Source organism: Pongo abelii, chromosome 12, assembly GCF_028885655.2.
Source record: "Pongo abelii isolate AG06213 chromosome 12, NHGRI_mPonAbe1-v2.0_pri, whole genome shotgun sequence".
In the NCBI taxonomy this organism is placed as follows: Eukaryota; Metazoa; Chordata; class Mammalia; order Primates; family Hominidae; genus Pongo; species Pongo abelii.
Genome location: NC_071997.2, coordinates 112,862,289 through 112,883,229, shown reverse-complemented (window position 1 = coordinate 112,883,229; position 20,941 = coordinate 112,862,289). Strand labels below are relative to the sequence as shown.

Below are 20,941 nucleotides of genomic sequence, written 5' to 3'. Positions count from 1 at the left end.
GCTGTTCTATACCCTCACCATTTCTCTTGTCAGTTTTAGCCATTGTAGTGTGTAGAAGCATCTCATTTTTTCTAAATCTCTCTCAATTTTACTACCTAGAAATTTAAACTCTGCCAAACAATAAATTAGCTAAATAATTTTTTTGGTTTTTTTTTGTTGTTGTTGTTGTTTTGTTTAGACAGAGTCTCGCTTTGTCGCCCAGGCTGGAGTGCAGTGGCACAATCTTGGCTCACTGCAAGCTCCGCCTCCCAGGTTCAAGCAATTCTCCTGCCTCAGCCTCCCAGGTAGCTGGGACTACAGGCACCCGCCACCATGCCCGGCTAATTTTAGTATTTTTAGTAGAGCCAGGGTTTCACCATATTGGCCAGGCTGGTCTCAAACTCCCAACCTTGTGATCGCCTGCCATGGCTTCCCAAAGCATTTTAATGTCTACTTTCTTTTAATTTTAAAGAAATCTCTTAAGAACAAATACTGATTTTGGTACGAAGAAACCAATTATACAAATTTCTTCAGTGTCACTTCAGTTTTTTTCATCTCTTAAATTCAACTAAAATTTTATTTAGACTAATTTTACTTTCTCATTTATACTGTTATGTATTTTTGAAAATTTCTGCCATGAACATTTTTGCTTTATTTTTTTTTTTATCTTTTTTTTTTTGAGACGGAGTCTCGCTCTGTCACCCAGGCTGGAGTGCAGTGGCGCTGTCTTGGCTCACTGCAAGCTCTGCCTCCCGGGTTCATGCCATTCTCCTGCCTCAGCCTCCCAAGTAGCTGGGACTACAGGCGTCTGCCACCACGCCCGGCTAATTTTTTGTATTTTTAGTAGAGACGGGGTTTCACTGTGTTAGCCAGGATTGTCTGAATCTCCTGACCTCGTGATCCGCCCGCCTCAGCCTCCCAAAGTGCTGGGATTATAGGCGTAAGCCACTGCGCCTGGCCTGCTTTTTATATTCAAAAAAAAAAACAGTAAATATTAGTTTCTTAGAGAAAAAAATGGTCTTTAAAATAGACAGTAGGGGCAATATAATAGTCCTATTTTCATTTTGAAACTGAGTAGAAAATCTTGGAGCTACATTATCAAATTTAGTATTCTTTATTTTCTCTCATAGGTCTAATAGGACATAATTTCCTTCGTTCCTAAATGAGAACTCAGCATGACCATTAAGGAGTAGTTCACAGCAACCTCCAATGTCTGACATTTGTCTCTGGAAGGTTGTTGGGGTTTTTTCCCCCTTGTTTGGTAGCAAAAGTGGTATTGTATATCTCCTGCCCCCTTTTCCCCTTCTCCACTCTGGAGCCCAATACCCTCCTAACCAACCCCCATCAGAATACTTAAATGAAGACAAAGCAAACATCGTGTTCTCCATAAGTTATAGATAAAGAAAATGTGGAATAAACACAAGTTATTTTTTTCTTCAATGTTTATTATTTTCATATTTTTTCACTTAATACTACATAAAATCTAAGATCTCAGCTCTTGGAATACAGAAAAATAGTTTTGAAGTGTATTTTAGCAAAACAATTTATAATGAAATTAGCATTTGTGAATTAAGCATGTCAACATTACTGTGTTGCTTGTTAGGCACACTGCTTATTTGTACAGCTTTATCAGCCAGTTCCATCATTTCAATACTTTGGCCCACCACACCACTTTGAAACATGTAATTAAGGGCAAGTTTTATAATTAAAAAAAACAACTTGGCATTACTCAACGGGAAGTCAGTACATGTTTTTTGCAAGGAGAACAACATAACTGTTTAATGATGCTGTCTTCAATATTCTGTTTATGCAACTTCTCACCAGGTAATTGTTTTTTATGGTCAGTTTTGCTTTTCTTTGTCCCCCTAGTCAAAGGAGAGTTTGTTAGTGTTGTTATCTGGAAATTTCCTTCATGTCGAATAAAACCAATTAGATCGACGCATAATATAGGTGTTTTCTCTAGTACCATTTACATAAAAGACAAAGGTCCCCAAGACATTATGGCAGATCATTAAAACTTTCACAGATACAGATACCAAAGAAGCATAAGCTTTTACAAAAGTAAAAAAGATGTGTCTGTCTACACACACACACACACACACACACACACACACACACACACACACACACACACTCTCTCTTAGGTCCACAAGGTATGAGAGGTTGTTTTTAGAGATACTGATTTCTGGATCCAACTGAATTAGAAATATCAACTAGATATTGTTTAAATATCAACTAGATCCAGCAACTTAGGATCTACCTGGAATAATTCATTGGTGGGAAAATTCTAGGGCTCAGGCAGCACGGAATTAGGGGGAAATGAGAAGGCTCCAAAAGAGCGTTTCCAAAGTTATGTGAAGTCTGAGGAGTCAACAGGTAATCCTAGAATTAAAGCAAATGAAAGTGTAACCAACAAATCACAGTAAGGGGCTAGAGGCATGACAATCGAATGAATTCTCAGCTGATTCCTGAGATAGGAAAGGGAAAGAAGAGATACTCAAGCATTAGACCATGGACTAAGAATTGCAGCTCTGACCAAACTGTCCTGCAGGAACCTTTCAGACAGACAGAACTAATAAGTGTGCCATCCCTACAACCCTGAACATTTCTCTTTCCTTGATGAAGCAGAGAATAGTCTCATCCCTAAAAATAGAAAGTCCTGTGGAAAGACGTAAGTTCAACAAGAGATGTATTGTCTTAGACAGACTTCTTTGTTAGGATGTGATTTTCTGATTTGGTGAAATTTCCCATTCTGGTATAGAACAAATGAGAAAGCTGGAATTCATTGTGTTACCTTTAGGTAAGTAAGTTAGTAACTTAGGAGACATATTAGGCAAAGTTAATAGAGCGTGTATGTGTGACCACAGATAGAAAGGAGCAAGAGATATCAAATATTCATGAAGCACTAAAAATATGAAAAGCCACAAAGATACCAAATATTCATGATACCCTAAGTATGCATGAGACATATAAAGCCCTCAATATGTGTGAGAAGTTGATTCAATTACCACTGGTGACACTCATTCTGGCCTGTCCTTACCCAAGAAATACAATAAAATTCATGACTGCTCAGCAGACTAATAGGCAAGCTATTGCTGTGGTCAAGTGTACTTGCCCCTGAGACCCTTCTATAGAGCAAGTGTACATCATTGGCCTCAGGCACATTTCATCTGATTGGTCATCTGGCTCAAACGGCCACTCTGGTCCTCTTTGTAACCCGACTACTAGGGGAAAGTTTATGTGACAGAGTGTGAGTCAGGACATAAAAACATTACATAACCCAGGATTCAGGTGTTGCGGTCTTTCCACTCCACTGGCACGTTACACTAACAGTGTTAATCTATCATTGCTTTCTCCTTGTTCCTCACTGTGTATTGCAAATTGGTTCAATAAACCAATGTATTCTGAGAATTTTTATTTGGTTTGTAAGGCTTTCTGTTCCATGACCTCTGGAATAGCTTGCGAGGTAGTATATTTAGAGGCTACCATTGTACCAAGGTAATTTTCCATGAGGCGCATGAATAGAGACAGAGACCTCAAAGACTTCTGGTCTTCTCTTTTTATTTAGGCCAGTGAGCCCACTATCTATCCTAAGCTCATCTAGGCTCTAAATCTCTTCTTATAGCTCACTACTCCCAATCTGCAACATGCTGAACTTGTCTCTGTCTCTATAAGACAAAAACACATGAGATTGAGAAAGTGTATTGTAGCTGCAATAACAAAGTTGCGTATCTCTATGTATTGCCTCTACTATACGTAAGCCAAACCTCAATAAAATAATCTTGATGAAATAGTGCAAAGGTCTGGTCTTTAGCCACAAAATGGGAATTCATAAGAAATAAACAGAGAACATTATTAGCTATATAAAAGACATAAGAAGTGACCCATTATGGATCACAACTGTTTATCTTTCAAATTAATAATAAATGAAAACAAATGCATATCAAGAAAAAATCACTCCCTCAACAATACTTGTGTAAATGAAGGGTCCAGCTTAGTGACAGTGTTTCAACAGAAGCTATAACTACAAAATGGATATTTTTGTTTAAGTTATTTTCATTATAAATAGAGCCAAGTTTTCTGCACAATCATATGAAAGTGTAAATTCCAAATGCCACCTCTTGAATGAGACTAAAAGGACAGGTTTTAAAATAGAATAGGGCTATTAGAATCAATTCAGATTGTAAAAAATGTCTTAAAATGCCATCACCTCACTTCTGAAAATATAATAAAGAAGACATTTGACACTTATTTAATTAAATACGGCTATAGAGAAAGCTCATTTCATTATTACAATTGTTTAACTTCCTTGTAACATGGGTTATAAAAATTCTCTAAATTCAACTTTGCCCCACTCCCATGCTTCCCCCACTCCCTACTCCCTTCAAGATTTTTTAATGAATTCAGTTACCTTGACACTGTGAGAAAAATATGTATTTGGAATATTTCCATGGTATCATGTAACCAAATACAAGACAGACAAAAGAGAGAGGGTGAGAGAAAATATGGTTGATTTTCATACATTTATATGAAAATCAGCCTTATTATTTCACAGTTGTATTGCCATAAAAATTATTTTATTAACATATATTTTGTGCAAAAATTCAACTATAAATAATAGGCTGATTTTCATACAAAACTCACAGAAATAAACCTTATTACATATACAGCGTATAGCCACGTATATATGCTATATATATTTTACAGTTATATACAGTTTATCATTCCTTTATCCCACTGGACTATGGCATAAGGGGCAGAAGCTGTAGTGGCTTATTTCCTGAGCAAGGACACCGTGCTTGCATATACTGCACATCCAGAATTGATACTCAGTGATTGGGCTTCCTGTGGCAACGCATATTGGCAGTTTCCCTTCTCCACTGTAAAACAAGGGGAGAAACAATTCATTATACTTTAAAACTTCTCATTAGTCTAACTTTATTTAATACACTTTAAAAAACTAAAGAAAATTCTGAGATTAACATCAAATACTTTCATTTTAAAAAGTTTTTTCAAGAAAAAACCTTTCTTACAATGACAAAATAAAGCATGAATACACTTGTAAAAATAAATAAAATAGGGTATAATGTTAATGTGAATTGCTTCAAAATTTAATGCTTTAATTCCTACATTAAACATTGTACATCTAGAAATCCAAGCTTCTAATAAGATAGAATGACATCCACTAATTAAAATTAGCCTACCCTTCCATAAGGCTGTCCAATTCAGGTTTTCTGTTATCTTTTGAAGTATGTTTGGTGAAGATTTCTAAAGCAAGGTCTTCATACTGCTGTTTCTGTTCTGAACTGAGGGTCTCTAAAGATTTAAGTTTAATGAAAGCTTTTGAACAAGTCCCGAAGGCTCTGCTGGCGCATGCGCAGAGTGCTAGCAGAGAGTAGATCTCCACAGGAGGGATGATGTCTTCATAGTCTTTCAGGTGAAGAGCTATGAAAAACAGGGCAATTGGGGTTTTTTAAAATAATTATTATGATATCATGAACATGCAAAAGGAAGAACCTAAGTTAAGGTGATTTCATTGAACTTGCATGAACGAACTGAAAGCAAACAGTGTTGAGAAATGGGAGCACTAAGAGGAGGAACTAGGCTACATGATATCCAAGGTTCTGTGAAGCTGGCTAACAGCTCATCCTGTGAAAAGAACCACCACCAAATGCCGCACATGGCTGTGCCAGCTCAGAAATACACACACACACACACACACAAAATTTTGGTGTCAAAACATCCACCTTTTCTTCAATTTATGTTAGAAATTTCTGTGGCACTTCAGAAAAAGCAAATGAGTATTATACTATGTTAGTCATAAACTGCAAGATAATACCATGTTTCCTTTTGTTAAAAAAAAAAGCAAAACAATATAAGCAAAACAGTATAAAATAATATGTCCTTTTCTTTGTGTTTCTTTGGACAGATTATTGCTTTTGTATTACTGCTTTTGTCGTTTGTCTCACTGAAACAATAGGATTTTGTGAAAAAGTGAAAATGAGTCTCCAAGTTGTCAGTTGAGACAATTCGAGTTATAACATCTTATTTGCAATTATACTGGAGATAAAAAAATCTTTCTTTAAAATGCACTGTAGACTTGGCCCTGTTGGGGGTGGGGGGCTAGGGGAGGGATAGCATTAGGAGAAATACCTAATGTAGATGACGGTTGATGGGTGCAGCAAACCACCATGGCACATGCATACCTATGTAACAAGACTGCACGTTCTGTACATGTCCCCCAGAACTTAAAGTAGAATAAAAAAAGCAGACTTAATATTAGATTTAATATTAAGATTTAATATTAGATTTATAACCAATTTGTATCTTTTTCTTCTCTAGACCTTGGAATCTTAAAAATACTTTGTTATAGTATATCAAAAACTTCATAAAACAAGTTTAAACAATATATTCATGTGTTTTACAATCAGAATCCTATAAACTGGTTCTGGGGTCAAGTATTTACAACAAAGTTTAGTAGAAGAAATGTATATAAAATGTAATCACTCAGTTACAATAAACAATATCCTCTAATTTCATATCCAAAGCATAATAGGTTCAAGGGTAATAATTTACAGGTCATACATTGTTTCAGATCGTTTTACCACTGACAAAAAAAAATGAGGCATATAGAGATCTTCACCCAGTAGGTGAAGCATCTCAAGTTAAAGATCTAATTGTTCTTTTAAGTCTAGAAATGGTGTATAAATTGAATACGATACAGCTATTTTAAACAGTGTATAATTTATGTAACATATTAGTTAAAACTAAATGAAGGTCAGTTATAAAATAAACATAAAAATAATTTTTATATATAACTAATAACCAATTAGAAAAAAAAATTTACAACCTCATTAATGACAACAAAACTAGGAATAAACTGAAAAATAAACCTTTAGAGCCAGCAAGAAGAAAACTACAAATCTTTAGAAACACAGATACACAAGTGATTTCTAAAATGGATGTTTCTGACAAATATCACATGTTCTCACTCATACATGGGATCTAAAAAAGTTGACCTCGTGGAGCATGCAGTGAGCCCAGATTGTGCCACTGCACTCTAGCCAGGTCAACAGAGTGAGACTCCGTCTCAAAAAAAAAAAAAAAGAAAAAGTTGGCCTTGGCTGGCAAGATGGCCGAATAGGAACAGCTCCGGTCTGCAGCTCCCAGCAAGATCGATGCAGAAGGTGGGTGATTTCCGCATTTCCAACTGAGGTACCAGGTTCATCTCATTGGGACTGGTTGGACAGTGGGTGCACCCCAAGGAGGATGAGCCAAAGCAGGGTGGGGCATCATCTCACCCGGGAAATGCAAGGGGATGGGAAAATCCCTCTCCTAGCCAAGGGAAGCCATTAGGGACTGTACCGTGCACTCCGGCCCAGAAACTGCATTTTTAACACAGTCTTCGCAACCTGCAGACCAGGAGATTCCTTTCGCTGCCCACGCCACCAGGGCCCTGGGTTTCCAGCACAAAACTGGGCGGCCATTTGAGCTGACACCAAGCTAGCTGCAGGATTTTTTTTCATACCCCAGTGGCACCTGGAACACCAGCAAGACAGAACCATTCACTCCCCTGGAAAGGGGGCTGAAGCCAGGGAGCCAAGTGGTCTGGCTCAGCAGGTCCCACCCCCATGGAGCCCAGTAAGCTCAAGATCCACTGGCTTGAAAGTCTCGTGGTTAGCACAGCAGTTTGAACTAACCTGGGATGCTTGAGCTTGGTGGGGGAAGAGGCATCCACCATTGCTCAGGCTTGAGTAGGCGGTTTCACCCTCACAGTGTAAACAAAACCTCTGCAAAGTTGAAACTGGGCGGAGCCCACCCCAGCTCAGCAAGGCCCCTGCAGCCAGACTACCTCCTTCCTCTCTGGGCAGGTAGTCCAGCAGCCCCAATCAGGGGCTTTTCAGGTAGTCTCTGAAAAAAAGCCAGCAGCCCCAATCAGGGACTTATAGATAAAACTTCCACCTCCCTGGGACAAAGCACCTGGGGAAAGGGGTGGTTATGGGCACAGCTTCAACAGACTTAAACGTCCCTACTTGGCAGCTCTGAAGACAGCAGTGGATCAACCAGCACAGTGTTCAAGCTCTGATTAAGGACAGACTGCCTCCTCAAGTGTGTCCCTGACCCCCGTGTATCCTGACTAGGAAACACCTCCCAGTGGGTCCCTGACCCCCATGTATCCTGACTAGGAGACACCTCCTAGTAGGGGCCGACAGAGACCACATACAGGAGAGCATTGGCTGGCATCTGGCAGGTGCCCCTCTGGGACAAAGCTTCCAAAGGAACACGCAGCAATCTTTGCTGATCTGCAGCCTCCACTGGTGATACCCAGGCAAACAGGGTCTGGAGCAGACCTCAAGCAAACTCCAGCAGACCTGCTGCAGAGGGGCCTGACTGTTAGAAAGAAAACTAACAAACAGAAAGGAATAGTATCAACACCAACAAAAAGGATGTCCACTCAGAGACCCCATCCGAAGGTCACCAGTTTCAAAGACCAAGGGTAGATAAATCCATAAAGATGGGGAGAAGCCAGCACGAAAAGGCTGAAAATTCCAAACACCAAAACACCTCTTCTCCTACAAAGGATCACAACTCCTCACCAGCAAGGGAACAAAACTGGATGAAGAATGAGTTTGATTAACTGACAGAAGCAGGCTTCAGAAGGTGGGTAATAACAAACTCCTCCAAGCTAAAGGAGCATGTTCTAACCCAATGCAAGGAAGCTAAGAACCTTGAGAAAAGGTTAGACAAATTGCTAACTAGAATAACCAGTTTAGAGAAGAACATAAATGACCTGATGGAGCTGAAAAACACAGCACGAGAACTTCGTGAAGCATACACAAGTATCAATAGCCAAACTGATCATGCAGAAGAAAGGATATCAGACACTGAAGATCAACTCAATCAAATAAAGCAAGAAAACAAGATTAGAGAAAAAAGAGTGAAAAGAAACAAAGCCTCCAAGAAGTATGGGACTAAGTGAAAAGGCCAAATCTACGTTTGATTGCTGTACCTGAAGGTGATGGGGAGAATGGAACCAAGCTGGAAAACACTCTTCAGGATATTATCCAGGAGAATTCTCCAACCTAGCAAAGCAGGCCAACATTCAATTTCAGGAAATACAGAGAACACCATAAAGATACTCCTCGAGAAGAGCAACCCCAAGACACATATTGTCAGATTCACCAAGGTTGAAATGAAGGAAAAAATGATAAGGGCAACCTGAGAGAAAGGTCGGGTTACCCACAAAGGGAAGCCCATCAGACTAACAGCAGATCTCTCAGCAGAAACGCTACAAGCCAGAAGAGAGTGGGGGCCAATATTCAACATTCTTAAAGAATTTTCAACCCAGAATTTCATATCCAGCCAAACTAAGCTTCATAAGCAAAGGAGAAATAAAATCCTTTACAAACAAGGAAATGCTGAGAGATTTTGTCACCACCAGGCCTCTCCTACAAGACCTCCTGAAGGAAGCACTAAACATGGAAAGGAACAACCAGTACCAGCCGCTGCAAAAACATACCAAATTGTAAAGAGCATCAAAGCTACGAAGAAACTGCATCAGCTAACGGACAAAATAACCAGCTAGCATCATAATGGCAGGATCAAATTTACACATAACAATATTAACCTTAAATGTAAATGGGCTAAATGCCCCAATTAAAAAACACAGACTGGCAAATTGAATAAAGAATCAAGACCCATTGGTGTGCTGTATGCAGGAGACCCATCTCACGGACAAAGACACACATAGGCTCAAAACAAAGGGATGGAGGAATATTTACGAAGGAAATGGAAAGCAATAATAAGAAAAAAATGCAGGGGTTGCAATCCTAGTCTCTGAAAAAACAGACTTTAACCAACAAAGAGCAAAAGAGACAAAGAAGGGCATTACATAATGTTAAAGGGATCAATGCAACAAGAAGAGCTAACTATCCTAAATATACATGGACCCAATACAGGAACACCCAAATTCATAAAGTAAATTCTTAGAAACCTACAAAGAGACTTAGACTCCCACACAATAATAGTGGGAGACTTTAACACCCCATTGTCAATATTAGACAGACCAACAAGACAGAAAATTAACAAGGATATCCAGGACTTGAACTCAGCTCTGGACCAAGCAAACTTAATAGATATCTACAGAACTCTCCACCCCAAATCAACAGAATATACACTCTTCTCAGCACCACATGGCAGTTATTCTAAAATTGACCACATAATTGGAAGTAAAACACTCCTCAGCAAATGCAAAAGACGGAAATCATAACAAACAGTCTCTCAGACCACAGTGCAATCAAATTAGAACTCAGGATTAAGAAACTCATCAAGGCTGGGCGCAGTGGCTCACAACTATAATTCCAGCACTTTCGGAGGCCAAGGCGGGTGGATCACGAGGTCAGGAAATTGAGACCATCCTGGATAACACGGTGAAACCTGGTCTCTACTAAAAATACAAAACATTTAGCCAGGCATGGTGGTGGGCGCCTGTAGTCCCTGCTACTTGGGAGGCTGAGGCAGTAGAATGGCGTGAACCCGGGAGGCGGAGCTTGCAGTGAGCCAAGATTGCACCACTGCACTCCAACCTGGGTGACAGAGCAAGGCTCCATCTCAAAAAAAAAAAAAGAAAAAGAAAAAAAAAAGAAACTCATCAACACCACATAACTACCTGGAAACTGAACAACCTTCTCCTGAATGACTGCTGGGTAAATAACAAAATGAAGGCAGAAATAAAGATGTTCTTTGAAACCAATGAGAACAAAGACACAGCACACCAGAATCTCTGGAACACATTTAAAGCAGTGTGTAGAGGAAAATTTATAGCACTAAATGCCCACAAGAGAAAGCAGGAAAGATCTAAAATCGACACCCTAACATCACAATTAAAAGAACTAGAGAAGTAAGAGCAAACAAATTCAAAAGCTAGCAGAAGACAAGAAATAACTAAGACCACCGCAGAACTGAAGGAGATAGAGACACAAAAAACTCTTCAAAAAATCAGTGAATCCAGGAACTAGTTTTTTGAATACAACAACAAAATAGATAGACCACTAGACTATGAAAGAAGAAAAGAGAGAAGAATCAAATAGATGCAATAAAAAATGATAAAGGGGATATCACCACCAATCCCACAGAAATACAAACTACCATCAGAGAAGACTACAAGCACCTCTATGCAAATAAACTAGAAAATCTAGAAGAAATGGATAAATTCCTGGACACACACACCCTCCCAAGACTAAACCAGGAAGAAGTCGAATCCCTGAATAGACCAATAACAAGTTCTGAAATTGAGCAGCAATTAACAGCCCACCAACCAAAAAAAGTCCAGGACCAGATGGATTCACAGCCAAATTCTACCAGAGGTATAAAGAGGAGCTGGTACCATTCCTTCTGAAACTATTCCAATCAATAGAAAAAGAGGGAATCCTCCCTAACTCATTTTATGAAGCCAGCGTAATCCTGATACCAAAATGTGGCAGAGACACAACAAAAAAAGAAAATTTCAGGCCAATATCCCTGATGAACATCGATGTGAAAATCCTCAATAAACTACTGGCAAACCAAATCCAGCAGTACATCAAAAAGCTTATCCACCATGATCAAGTTGGCATCATCCCTGGGATGCAAGGCTGGCTCAACATATGCAAATCAATAAATATAATCCACCACATAAACAAAACCAATGACAAAAACCACATGATTATCTCAATAGATGCAGAAAAAGCCTTCGACAAAATTCAATAGCCCTTCATGCTAAAAACTCAACAAACTAGGCACTGATGGAACATATCTTGAAATAATAACAGCCATTTATGACAAACCCACAGTCAATATCATACTGAATGGACATAACCTGGAAGCATTCCCTTTGAAAACCAGCACAAGACAAGGATGCCCTCTCCCACCACTCCTATTCAACACAGTATTGGAAGTTCTGGCCAAGACAATCAGGCAGGAGAAAGAAATAAAGGGTATTCAGTTAGGAAAAGAGGAAGTCAAATTGTCTCTGTTTGCAGACGACATGATTGTATATTTAGAAAACGCCATCATCTCAGCCCCAAATCTCCTTAAGCTGATAAGTAACTTCAGCAAAGTCTCAGGATACAAAATCAATGTGCAAAAATCACAAGCATTCCTATACACCAAAAACAAGCAAACAGAGAGCCAAATCATGAGTGAACTCCCATTCACAATTGCTACAAAGAGAATAAAATACCTAGGAATACAACTTACAAGGGATGTGAAGGACCTCTTCAAGGAGAACTACAAAATACTGCTCAAGAAAATGAGAGGATACAAACAAATGGAAAAACATTCCATGCTCATGGAGAGGAAGAATCAGTATCATCAAAATGGCCATACTGCCCAAAGTAATTTATAGATTCAATGCTATCCCAATCAAGCTACCATTGACTTTCTTCACAGAATTAGAAAAAACTTTAAATTTCATATGGAACCAAAGAACAGCCTGCATAGCCAACACAATCCTAAGCAAAAAGAACAACACTGGAAGCATCACACTGACTACAAACTATACTACAAGGCTACAGCAACAAAAACGGCATGGTACTGGTACCAAAACAGATATATAGACCAATGAAACAGAACAGAGGCCTCAGAAATAACGCCAAACATCTACAACCATCTGATCTTGGAGAAACCTGACAAAAACAAGAAATGGGGAAAGGATTCCCTATTTAATAAATGATGTTGGGAAAACTGGCTAGCCATATGCAGAAAGCTGAAACTGGATCCCTTCCTTACACCTTACACAAAAATTAACTCAAGATGGATTAAAGACTTAAACATAAGACCTAAAACCATAAAAACCCTAGAAGAAAACCTAGGCAATACCATTCAGGACATAGGCATGGGCAAAGACTTCATAACTAAAACACCAAAAGCAGTGGCAACAAAAGCCAAAATAGAAAAATGGGATCTGATTAAACTAAAGAGCTTCTGCACAGCAAAAGAAACTATTAACAGAGTGAACTGGCAACCTACAGAATGGGAGAAAATTTTTGCAACCTACCCATCTGACAAAGGGCTAATATCCAGAATCTACAATGAACTTAAACAAATTTACAAGAAAAAAACAAATAACTCCATCAAAAAGTGGGTGAAGGAAATGAACAGAAACTTCTCAAAAGAAGACATTTTTGCACCCAACAAACATGAAAAAAAGTTCATCATCACTGGTCATTAGAGAAATGCAAATGAAAACCACATTGAGATACCATCTCACATCAGTTAGAATGGTGATCATTAAAAAGTCAGGAAACAACAGATGCTAGAGAGGATGTGGAGAAATAGGAATGCTTTTACACTGTTGGTGGGACTGTAAATGAGTTCAACCATTGTGGAAGACCGTGTGGCAATTCCTCAAGGATCTAGAACTAGAAATACCATTTGACCCAGCAGTCCCATTACTGGGTATATACCCAAAGGATTATAAATCATTCTACTATAAAGACACATGCACATGTATGCTTATTGCAGCACTGTTCACAATAGCAAAGATTTGGAACCAACCCAAATGCCCATCAATGATAGACTAGATAAAGAAAATGTGGCACATATACACCATGGAATACTATGCAGCCATAAAAAAGGATGCATTCTTGTCCTTTGGAGGGACATGGATGAAGCTGGAAACCATCATTCTCAGCAAACTAACACAAGAACAGAAAACCAAACACCACAGGTTCTCACTCATAAGTGGGAGTCGAACAATAACACACAGACACAGGGGCAGGAGATCACACACCAGGGCCTGTTGGGGGTGGGGGGCTGGGGGAGGGATGGCATAAGGAGAAATACCTAATGTAGATGATGGGTTGATGGGTGCAGCAAACCACCATCGCATGTGTATACCTATGTAACAAACCTGCACATTCTGCACATGTACTCCAGAACTTAAAGTATAATAAAAATATATATATAAATTTAGTTTCATGAATGTTGGGAACACGCTCCCCAAAATCTGGCCATAAATCAGCCCCAAAACTGGCCATAAACAAAATCTTGGCAGCACTGTGACAGGTTCATGATGGCCATAACACCCACGCTGGAAAGTTGTAGGTTTACTGAAATGAGGGCAAGGAACACCTGGCCCGCTCAGGGTGGAAAACTGCTTAAAGGAGTTCTTAAACCACAAACAATAGCATGAGCGATCTGTGCCTTAAGGACATGCTCCTGCTGCAGATAACTAGCCAGACCCATCCCTTTATTTCAGCCCATCCCTTCGTTTCCCATAAGGGATACTTTTAGTTGATCGAATATCTATAGAAACAATGCTAATGACTGGCTTGCTATTAATAAACACGTGGGTAGATCTGTGTTCAGGGCTCTCAGCTCTGAAGGTTGTGAGACCCCTGATTTCCCACTTCACACCTGTATATTTCTGTGTGTGTGTTTTTAATTCCTTTAGCGCTGCTGGATTAGGGTCTCCCCGACCGAGCTGGTCTCGGCAAGTGGCATCCATCATGGGGGCTCGAATCCAGGTCAAAGGGTCGCTGGAGTGACAGTCAGAGAACATGGAACTAGCTGGAGGACACCCGAGTACTCTTAAAGCAATCCCTGTAGTGAGTAAGAAGGGGAGCTCGGAAGCATCAGGGTAACAATGGGACAAGTGTGGGCTGTGGTTCGTTCCACCTTGGAACTTTTTCACACTGATGATGAGGAAGAAGGAGAGTATAATGAAGTAACAGAAGAGATTACAGAGCAGGTTTATTTGCCAGCTAAAGCGGTAAAGGAGAGAGGTTCATCCCTACCCTTCTGCACCCCCTCATTATTATTTTGAAGAAAATGACCCTCCAGATCTTTCTTTTCCAGAGGACACTGGGCGAAAAGTAGTTGCCCCAGTGACTGTTCCAACAGCACCTTGAGCGACTGCTCTTAGTTCTATTCAGGCAGGAATTCAGCAAGCTAGACAAGAGGGTGATTTAGAGGCTTGACAGTCCCTGTTAGAATACACTCCCCAGAACAACAGGGAAATATTACAGCTACATTTGAGCCTTTTCCTTTTAAATTACTCAAAGAATTTAAACAAGCTATAAATCAGTATGGACCAGGTTCCCGTTTTGTAATGGGACTGTTAAAGAATGTTGCTGTTTCCAGTCGGATGATTCCTACTGACTGGGATGCTCTTACTCAAGCTTGTCTAACTCCTGCTCAGTTCTTACAATTTAAAACTTGGTGGGCAGATGAAGCTTCCATTCAGGCTGCTTGCAACGCCCAGGCCCAACCTCAAATTAATATAACTACAGGCCAACTTTTGGGGGTTGGCGGCTGGGCTGGTTTAGATGCACAAGTGGTCATGCAGGATGATGCCATAGAACAGCTTAGAGGAGTGTGCATTAGAGCTTGGGAAAAAATCACTTCACGTGGAGAACAATACGCTTCCTTTAGTGCTATAAAACAGGGACCAAAATAACCATATGTGGATTTTATAGGTTGGTTACAGGAGTCTTTTAAAAAGGTTATTGCAGGCCGGGCGCTGTGGCTCACACCTGTAATCCCAGCACTTTGGGAGGCCGAGGTGGGTGGATCACAAGGTCAGGAGATCGAGACCATCCTGGCTAACACGGTGAAACCCCGTCTCTACTAAAAATACAAAAAATTAGCTGGGCGTGGTGGCGGGCGCCTGTAGTGCCAGCTACTCAGGAGGCTGAGGCAGGAGAATGGCATGAACCCGGGAGGTGGAGCTTGCAGTGAGCCGAGATTGCGCCACTGCACTCCAGCCTGGGCCACAGAGTGAGACTCCATCTCAAAACAAAACAAAACAAAAAAAAGGTGATTGCAGATTTGGCTGCTCAGGATATAGTGCTGCAGTTATTAGCTTTTGACAATGCTAATCCTGACTGCCAGGCTGCTCTGCGACCTATCAGAGAGAAAGCACATTTAGTTGATCATATCAAGGCCTGTGATGTTATCAGAGGTAATCTGCATAAGGCTACTCTGCTAGCACGAGCAATGGCAGGACTAAGAGTGGATAAAGGAAATATTCCATTTCCTGGAGGTTGTTTTAACTGTGGGAAGCATGGTCATACTAAAAAAGAATGTAGAAAAAATCAGCGAGTCAGGCCACCAGATAGCGGAAAAAAGAAAACTGCTGAGCTTGAAATATGTCCAAAATGTAAAAAAGGACAACATTGGGCTAATCAGTGTCACTCTAAGTTTAATAAAGATGGGAACCCAATTTCTGGAAATGCAATGAGGGGCCCGTCCTGGGCCCCATTCCAAACCGGCACATTTCCAGCTCAGGCCATTCCCTCACCCCTGTACAATGTCTGTTCCCCGCCACAGCTGGTAGTGGTGCAGTAGATTTATGCTGCACAAAACTGTGAGCCTTCTACCTGGGGAACCCCCGCAAAGGGTCCCAACAGGAGTCTGTGGACCCTTGCCAGCGGGGACAACAGGATTACTTTTAGGAAAGTCTAGTTTAAGTTTAAAAAGGGGTATGAATACATACAGGAGTCATGGATTCATATTACAATGGGGAAATTCAAATTGTTATATCTACTTCTGTTCCCTAGAAAGCAGAGCCAGGAGAGTGCACAGCACAGCTCCTTATTGTGCCATATGTGGAAATGGGGAAAAGTGAAATTAAACGAACACAATATATTTGGAAGCACAAATAAACACGGCAAAGCAGCTTATTGGGTAAATCAAATTACTGATAAATGTCCTACCTGTGAAATAACTATTTAGGGAAAAAAATGTAAAGGTTTGGTAGATACAGGAGCAGACATTTCAATATTTTCTCTACAGCACTGGCCGTCTGCATGGCCAATTCGACCCACTCAACTTAACATAGTTGGAGTTGGTAAACCCCTGAAGTATATCAAAGTAGTTATATTTTGCATTGTGAAGGGCCCGATGGACAACCTGGGACGATTCAACCTATTATAACTTCTGTACCTATAAATTTATGGGGGAGAGATTTATTACAACAATGGGGAGCACAAGTTCTAATTCCAGAACAATTATATAGCCCTCAAAGTCAACATATAATGCATGAAATGGGGTATATCCCTGGTATGGGACTAGAAAAAAATTTGCAAGCTTTGAAAGAACTGCTTCAAGCGGAAAGACAAAGTTCTTGCCAAAGATTAGGATATCATTTTTGATGGTGGTCATTGTTAAGCCTCCAGAACCTATACCTTTAAAATGGTTAACAGATAAGCCAATTTGGATAGAACAATGGCCGCTAAGTAAAGAGAAACTGGAGGCTTTAGAGAAATTAGTTACTAAACAATTAGAAAATGGGCACATAGCTCCAACATTTTCCCCTTGGAATTCTCCAGTTTTCATAATTAAGAAAAAATCAGGTAAATGGAGAATGTTAACTGACTTAAGAGCCATCAATTCAGTTATACAACCTATGGGAGCATTACAGCCAGGATTGCCTTCTCCTGCTATAATTCCAAAAAATTGGCCTTTAATAGTCATAGATTTAAAAGACTGTTTCTTTACTATCCCCTTAGCTGAGCAAGACTGTGAATAGTTTGCATTTACAATTCCTGTGGTAAACAACCTGCAGCCTGCTAAGTGTTTTCATTGTTTTACAGATGGGTCTAGTAATGGTAAAGCTTCTTATTCTGGATCAAAAGGTAAAGTTTTCCAGACGCCCTATACTTCAATTCAAAAAGCAAAGCTTGTAGCTGTAATTGAGGTAATGACTGCTTTTGATTTGCCTATTAATGTGATTTCTGATTCTTCATACGTGGTTCATTCTACACAGTTAATTGAAAATGCTCAGTTATGATTTCATACAGATGAACTTCAACTGATGACAAAAACAAAAAAGGGGGAGAAACAGGGATTATGGGACAGCCCATACACAATTGAATCTAGCATTACTAACTTTAAATTTTTTGAGCCTGCCCAAATGCCAGATGTTGTCAGCAGCTGAACAGCATCTACAGAAACCAGCTGCAAAGACAGAAGCAGAACAACTGGTTTGGTGGAGAGATCTGATAACAAAAAGTTGGGAAATAGGTAAAATAATAACTTGGGGTAGAGGTTATGCTTGTGTTTCCCCTGGCCAAAATCAACAGCTGATTTGGATACCATCAAGACACCTGAAACTTTACCATGAGCCAGATGCCAAGGAAGAGATTCCGGGAGGATCTCGAGGACCCCCCCACCCCTTTGCAGCCATGTAGAGACTGACGCTGAGGAGGACCCCAACTGTCACAAGCAACACCCGTTGAACACAGTCAACCACCTGGGGACAGATCAAGAAGCTGTCACAGATGGCAGAAGAAAACCTGAGGAAAGTGGGACAACCAGTCACAATGAGTAATTTAATGGTAGCTATGATAGCGGTTATCACCACTGCTGTGAGTATTCCTTCAATAAGGGCTGACACAGGAACAATTACACTTATTGGGCATATTTATCAATCTTGGCTGGCAATAATGTCTAGATGTAATCACTCTATGATGCAGTTACACATGCTTTCTGATCTCAGTATTTACCATAATAAATCTGCTCCTATAATTGAGGCATACTGCCCTCAAAAACCTATTTGTAAACAAAATTGAACCTGGCCAGAAAAAAATGAACGTACTTGTTTAGGAAGATTGCATTGCAGAACAGGCAGAGGTGCTGCACAATGATTCCTATGGAATCATTATTAATTGGTCCCCTAAGGGGATGTTTAGCTTGAATTGCACCTCTCAGTCTGCGTGCCATGGCCACACTATGTTCAGATTGTCTGAACAAAATGTTCAGGTGGTAGATATAATAAGAAGTATGGCAAGAGTTCCTATTATCTGGAACCATGGTGGTATAGTGGCACCTCAACCTCAAATGATATGGCCTGCTCTAGGAGCTAAACATTAAGGATTTGTGGAAACTATTAATAGCTCTTAATAAGATCAAAATTTGGGAAAGAATAAAAAAGCATCTAAAAGGACACTCTACAAACTTGTTTTTCGATATAGCAAAATTAAAAGAACAAATATTCAAAGCATCCCAGGCACACCTGACCTCAATGCCAAGAACTGGAGTGCTTAAAGGAGCTGCAGACAGATTAGCAGCTAGTAACCCATTAAAATGGATAAAAACACTTGGAAGCCCTGTAATTTCAATGATGATTGTGCTTTTAATCTGTGTTGTTTGTCTTTCTATAGTCTGCAAACGTGGATCCTGACTCCTGCAAGAAGTAGCTCACCATGACAAAGCTGCCCTTGCTTTTATCGATTTGCAAATCAAAGAAGGGGGACATGTTGGGAACAGGCCCCCTCAAAATCTGGTCATAAACCGGCCCCAAAACTGGCCATAAACAAAATCTTGGCAGCACTGTGACAGGTTCATGATGGCCATAACACCCACGCTGGAAAGTTGTGGATTTACTGGAATGAGGGAAAGGAACACCTGGCCCGCTCAGGGCGGAAAACTGCTTTTAAGAAAAAGGAGTTCTTAAACCACAAACAATAGCATGAGCGATCTGTGCCTTAAGGACATGCTCCTGCTGCAGATAACTAGCCAGACCCATCCCTTTATTTCAGCCCATCCCTTAGTTTCCCATAAGGGATACTTTTAGTTAATCGAATATCTATAGAAACAACACTAATGACTGGCTTGCTGTTAATAAATACGTGGGTAAATCTCTGTTCGGGGCTCTCAGCTCTGAAGGTTGTGAGACCCCTGATTTCCCACTTCACACCTCTATATTTCTGTGTGTGTGTCTTTAATTCCTCTAGCGCCGCTGGGTTAGGGTCTCCCCAACTGAGCTGGTCTCGGCATATTAAGGTAGAATTTCAAATCTGTTAAGAAAGAATAAACTCAATATATGGTTTCAGGATAACTTAGATGTTATAATAAACATAATATTTAACAAACTTGAAAGAATTCCTAAGCATGATTCCTAAGAGAAAAATATGAAGTAAAAGACTGACAGATATGACTATATAAAAAAACACTATTAATATCATCATCACAGCTACCACTTATTGAGGGCTCACAATGTCCAGGCAGCATAATAAGTGAGTTTTCTTTTTATGAACTTCTCAATCATTACAATAACTCTATGAGGAAGATACTATTTTTTTTTTTTGAGACGGAGTCTCGCTCTGTCACCCAGGCTGGAGTGCAGCGGTGCGATCTTGGCTCACTGCAAGCTCTGCCTCCCAGGTTCACACCATTCTCCTGCTTCAGTCTCCCAAGTAGCTGAGACTACAGGCACCCGCCACCACACCCAGCTAATTTTTTTGTATTTTTAGTAGAGACAGTGTTTCACCATGTTAGCCAGGATGGTCTCGATCTCCTGACCTTGTGATCCACCCGCCTCAGCCTCCCAAAGTGCTGGGATTACAGGCATGAGCCACCGCGCCCGGCCGAGGAAGATACTATTATCCTTTCTTTACACAAAGAGAAATCGAAGCTTAGAAAGGTTAAGTAACTATAACTTATAAATGCTAGGGAAAATCAATATATATGAAAGAGGATTATTACATATGGTCTCTAAAGAGCTCTTATAAAAATAAAAATAAAAATCATCCCTATAGAATTCCAGAAATATTCAAATAAAAGAATTTCTCTAAAAGTTTTCTTTTAAGATCATGCCATTGGAATACAGATTCATGATGTATTAGGATTAGAGTGTGATGTGCATTTGGTGATGATGTGAGCAGCAAATGGGTGATGTCACCAATATGACAGAGGAAGGGTGGGGTGTCATGACAGTGCTTGCGATGGCCAAGCTGAAAGACCAGTAATGATTTAGTCATTCATATGCTTTGGCTTACAACATAATTATCATAATAACACTCTCTGGAGTTCATATATCTAAATTCTAGAATATTGTTATTGTTAAGAAGAAATTGAGATCCTGATATTACATGTAAATAATCTTCTATCAATTACAGTACACAAATACCATGGAATATTAGGTAGAATGTTTATATAGATCTCTGTTTAAGAATGAGGAAAGAACTATAATATACTG

At 39.9% G+C, this 20,941-nt stretch overlaps 1 protein-coding gene across 3 annotated transcripts in view; it reads right to left on the bottom strand.

Moving 5' to 3' along the window:
- Positions 1-1,403: 1,403 nt before the first annotated feature.
- Positions 1,404-20,941, bottom strand: part of WDR35 (WD repeat domain 35) — an 84,333-nt gene continuing 64,795 nt past the window's right edge. For all 3 annotated transcript variants that reach the window (XM_009237520.4, XM_054548352.2, XM_054548353.2), the window contains 2 exons: positions 5,184-5,424; positions 1,404-4,859 (listed from right to left, as the gene is read on the bottom strand). In XM_009237520.4, the coding sequence (XP_009235795.3) occupies positions 4,709-4,859; positions 5,184-5,424 (392 nt within the window). In that variant the 3' untranslated portion in view covers positions 1,404-4,708. The remainder of the gene's footprint in view (positions 4,860-5,183; positions 5,425-20,941) is intronic.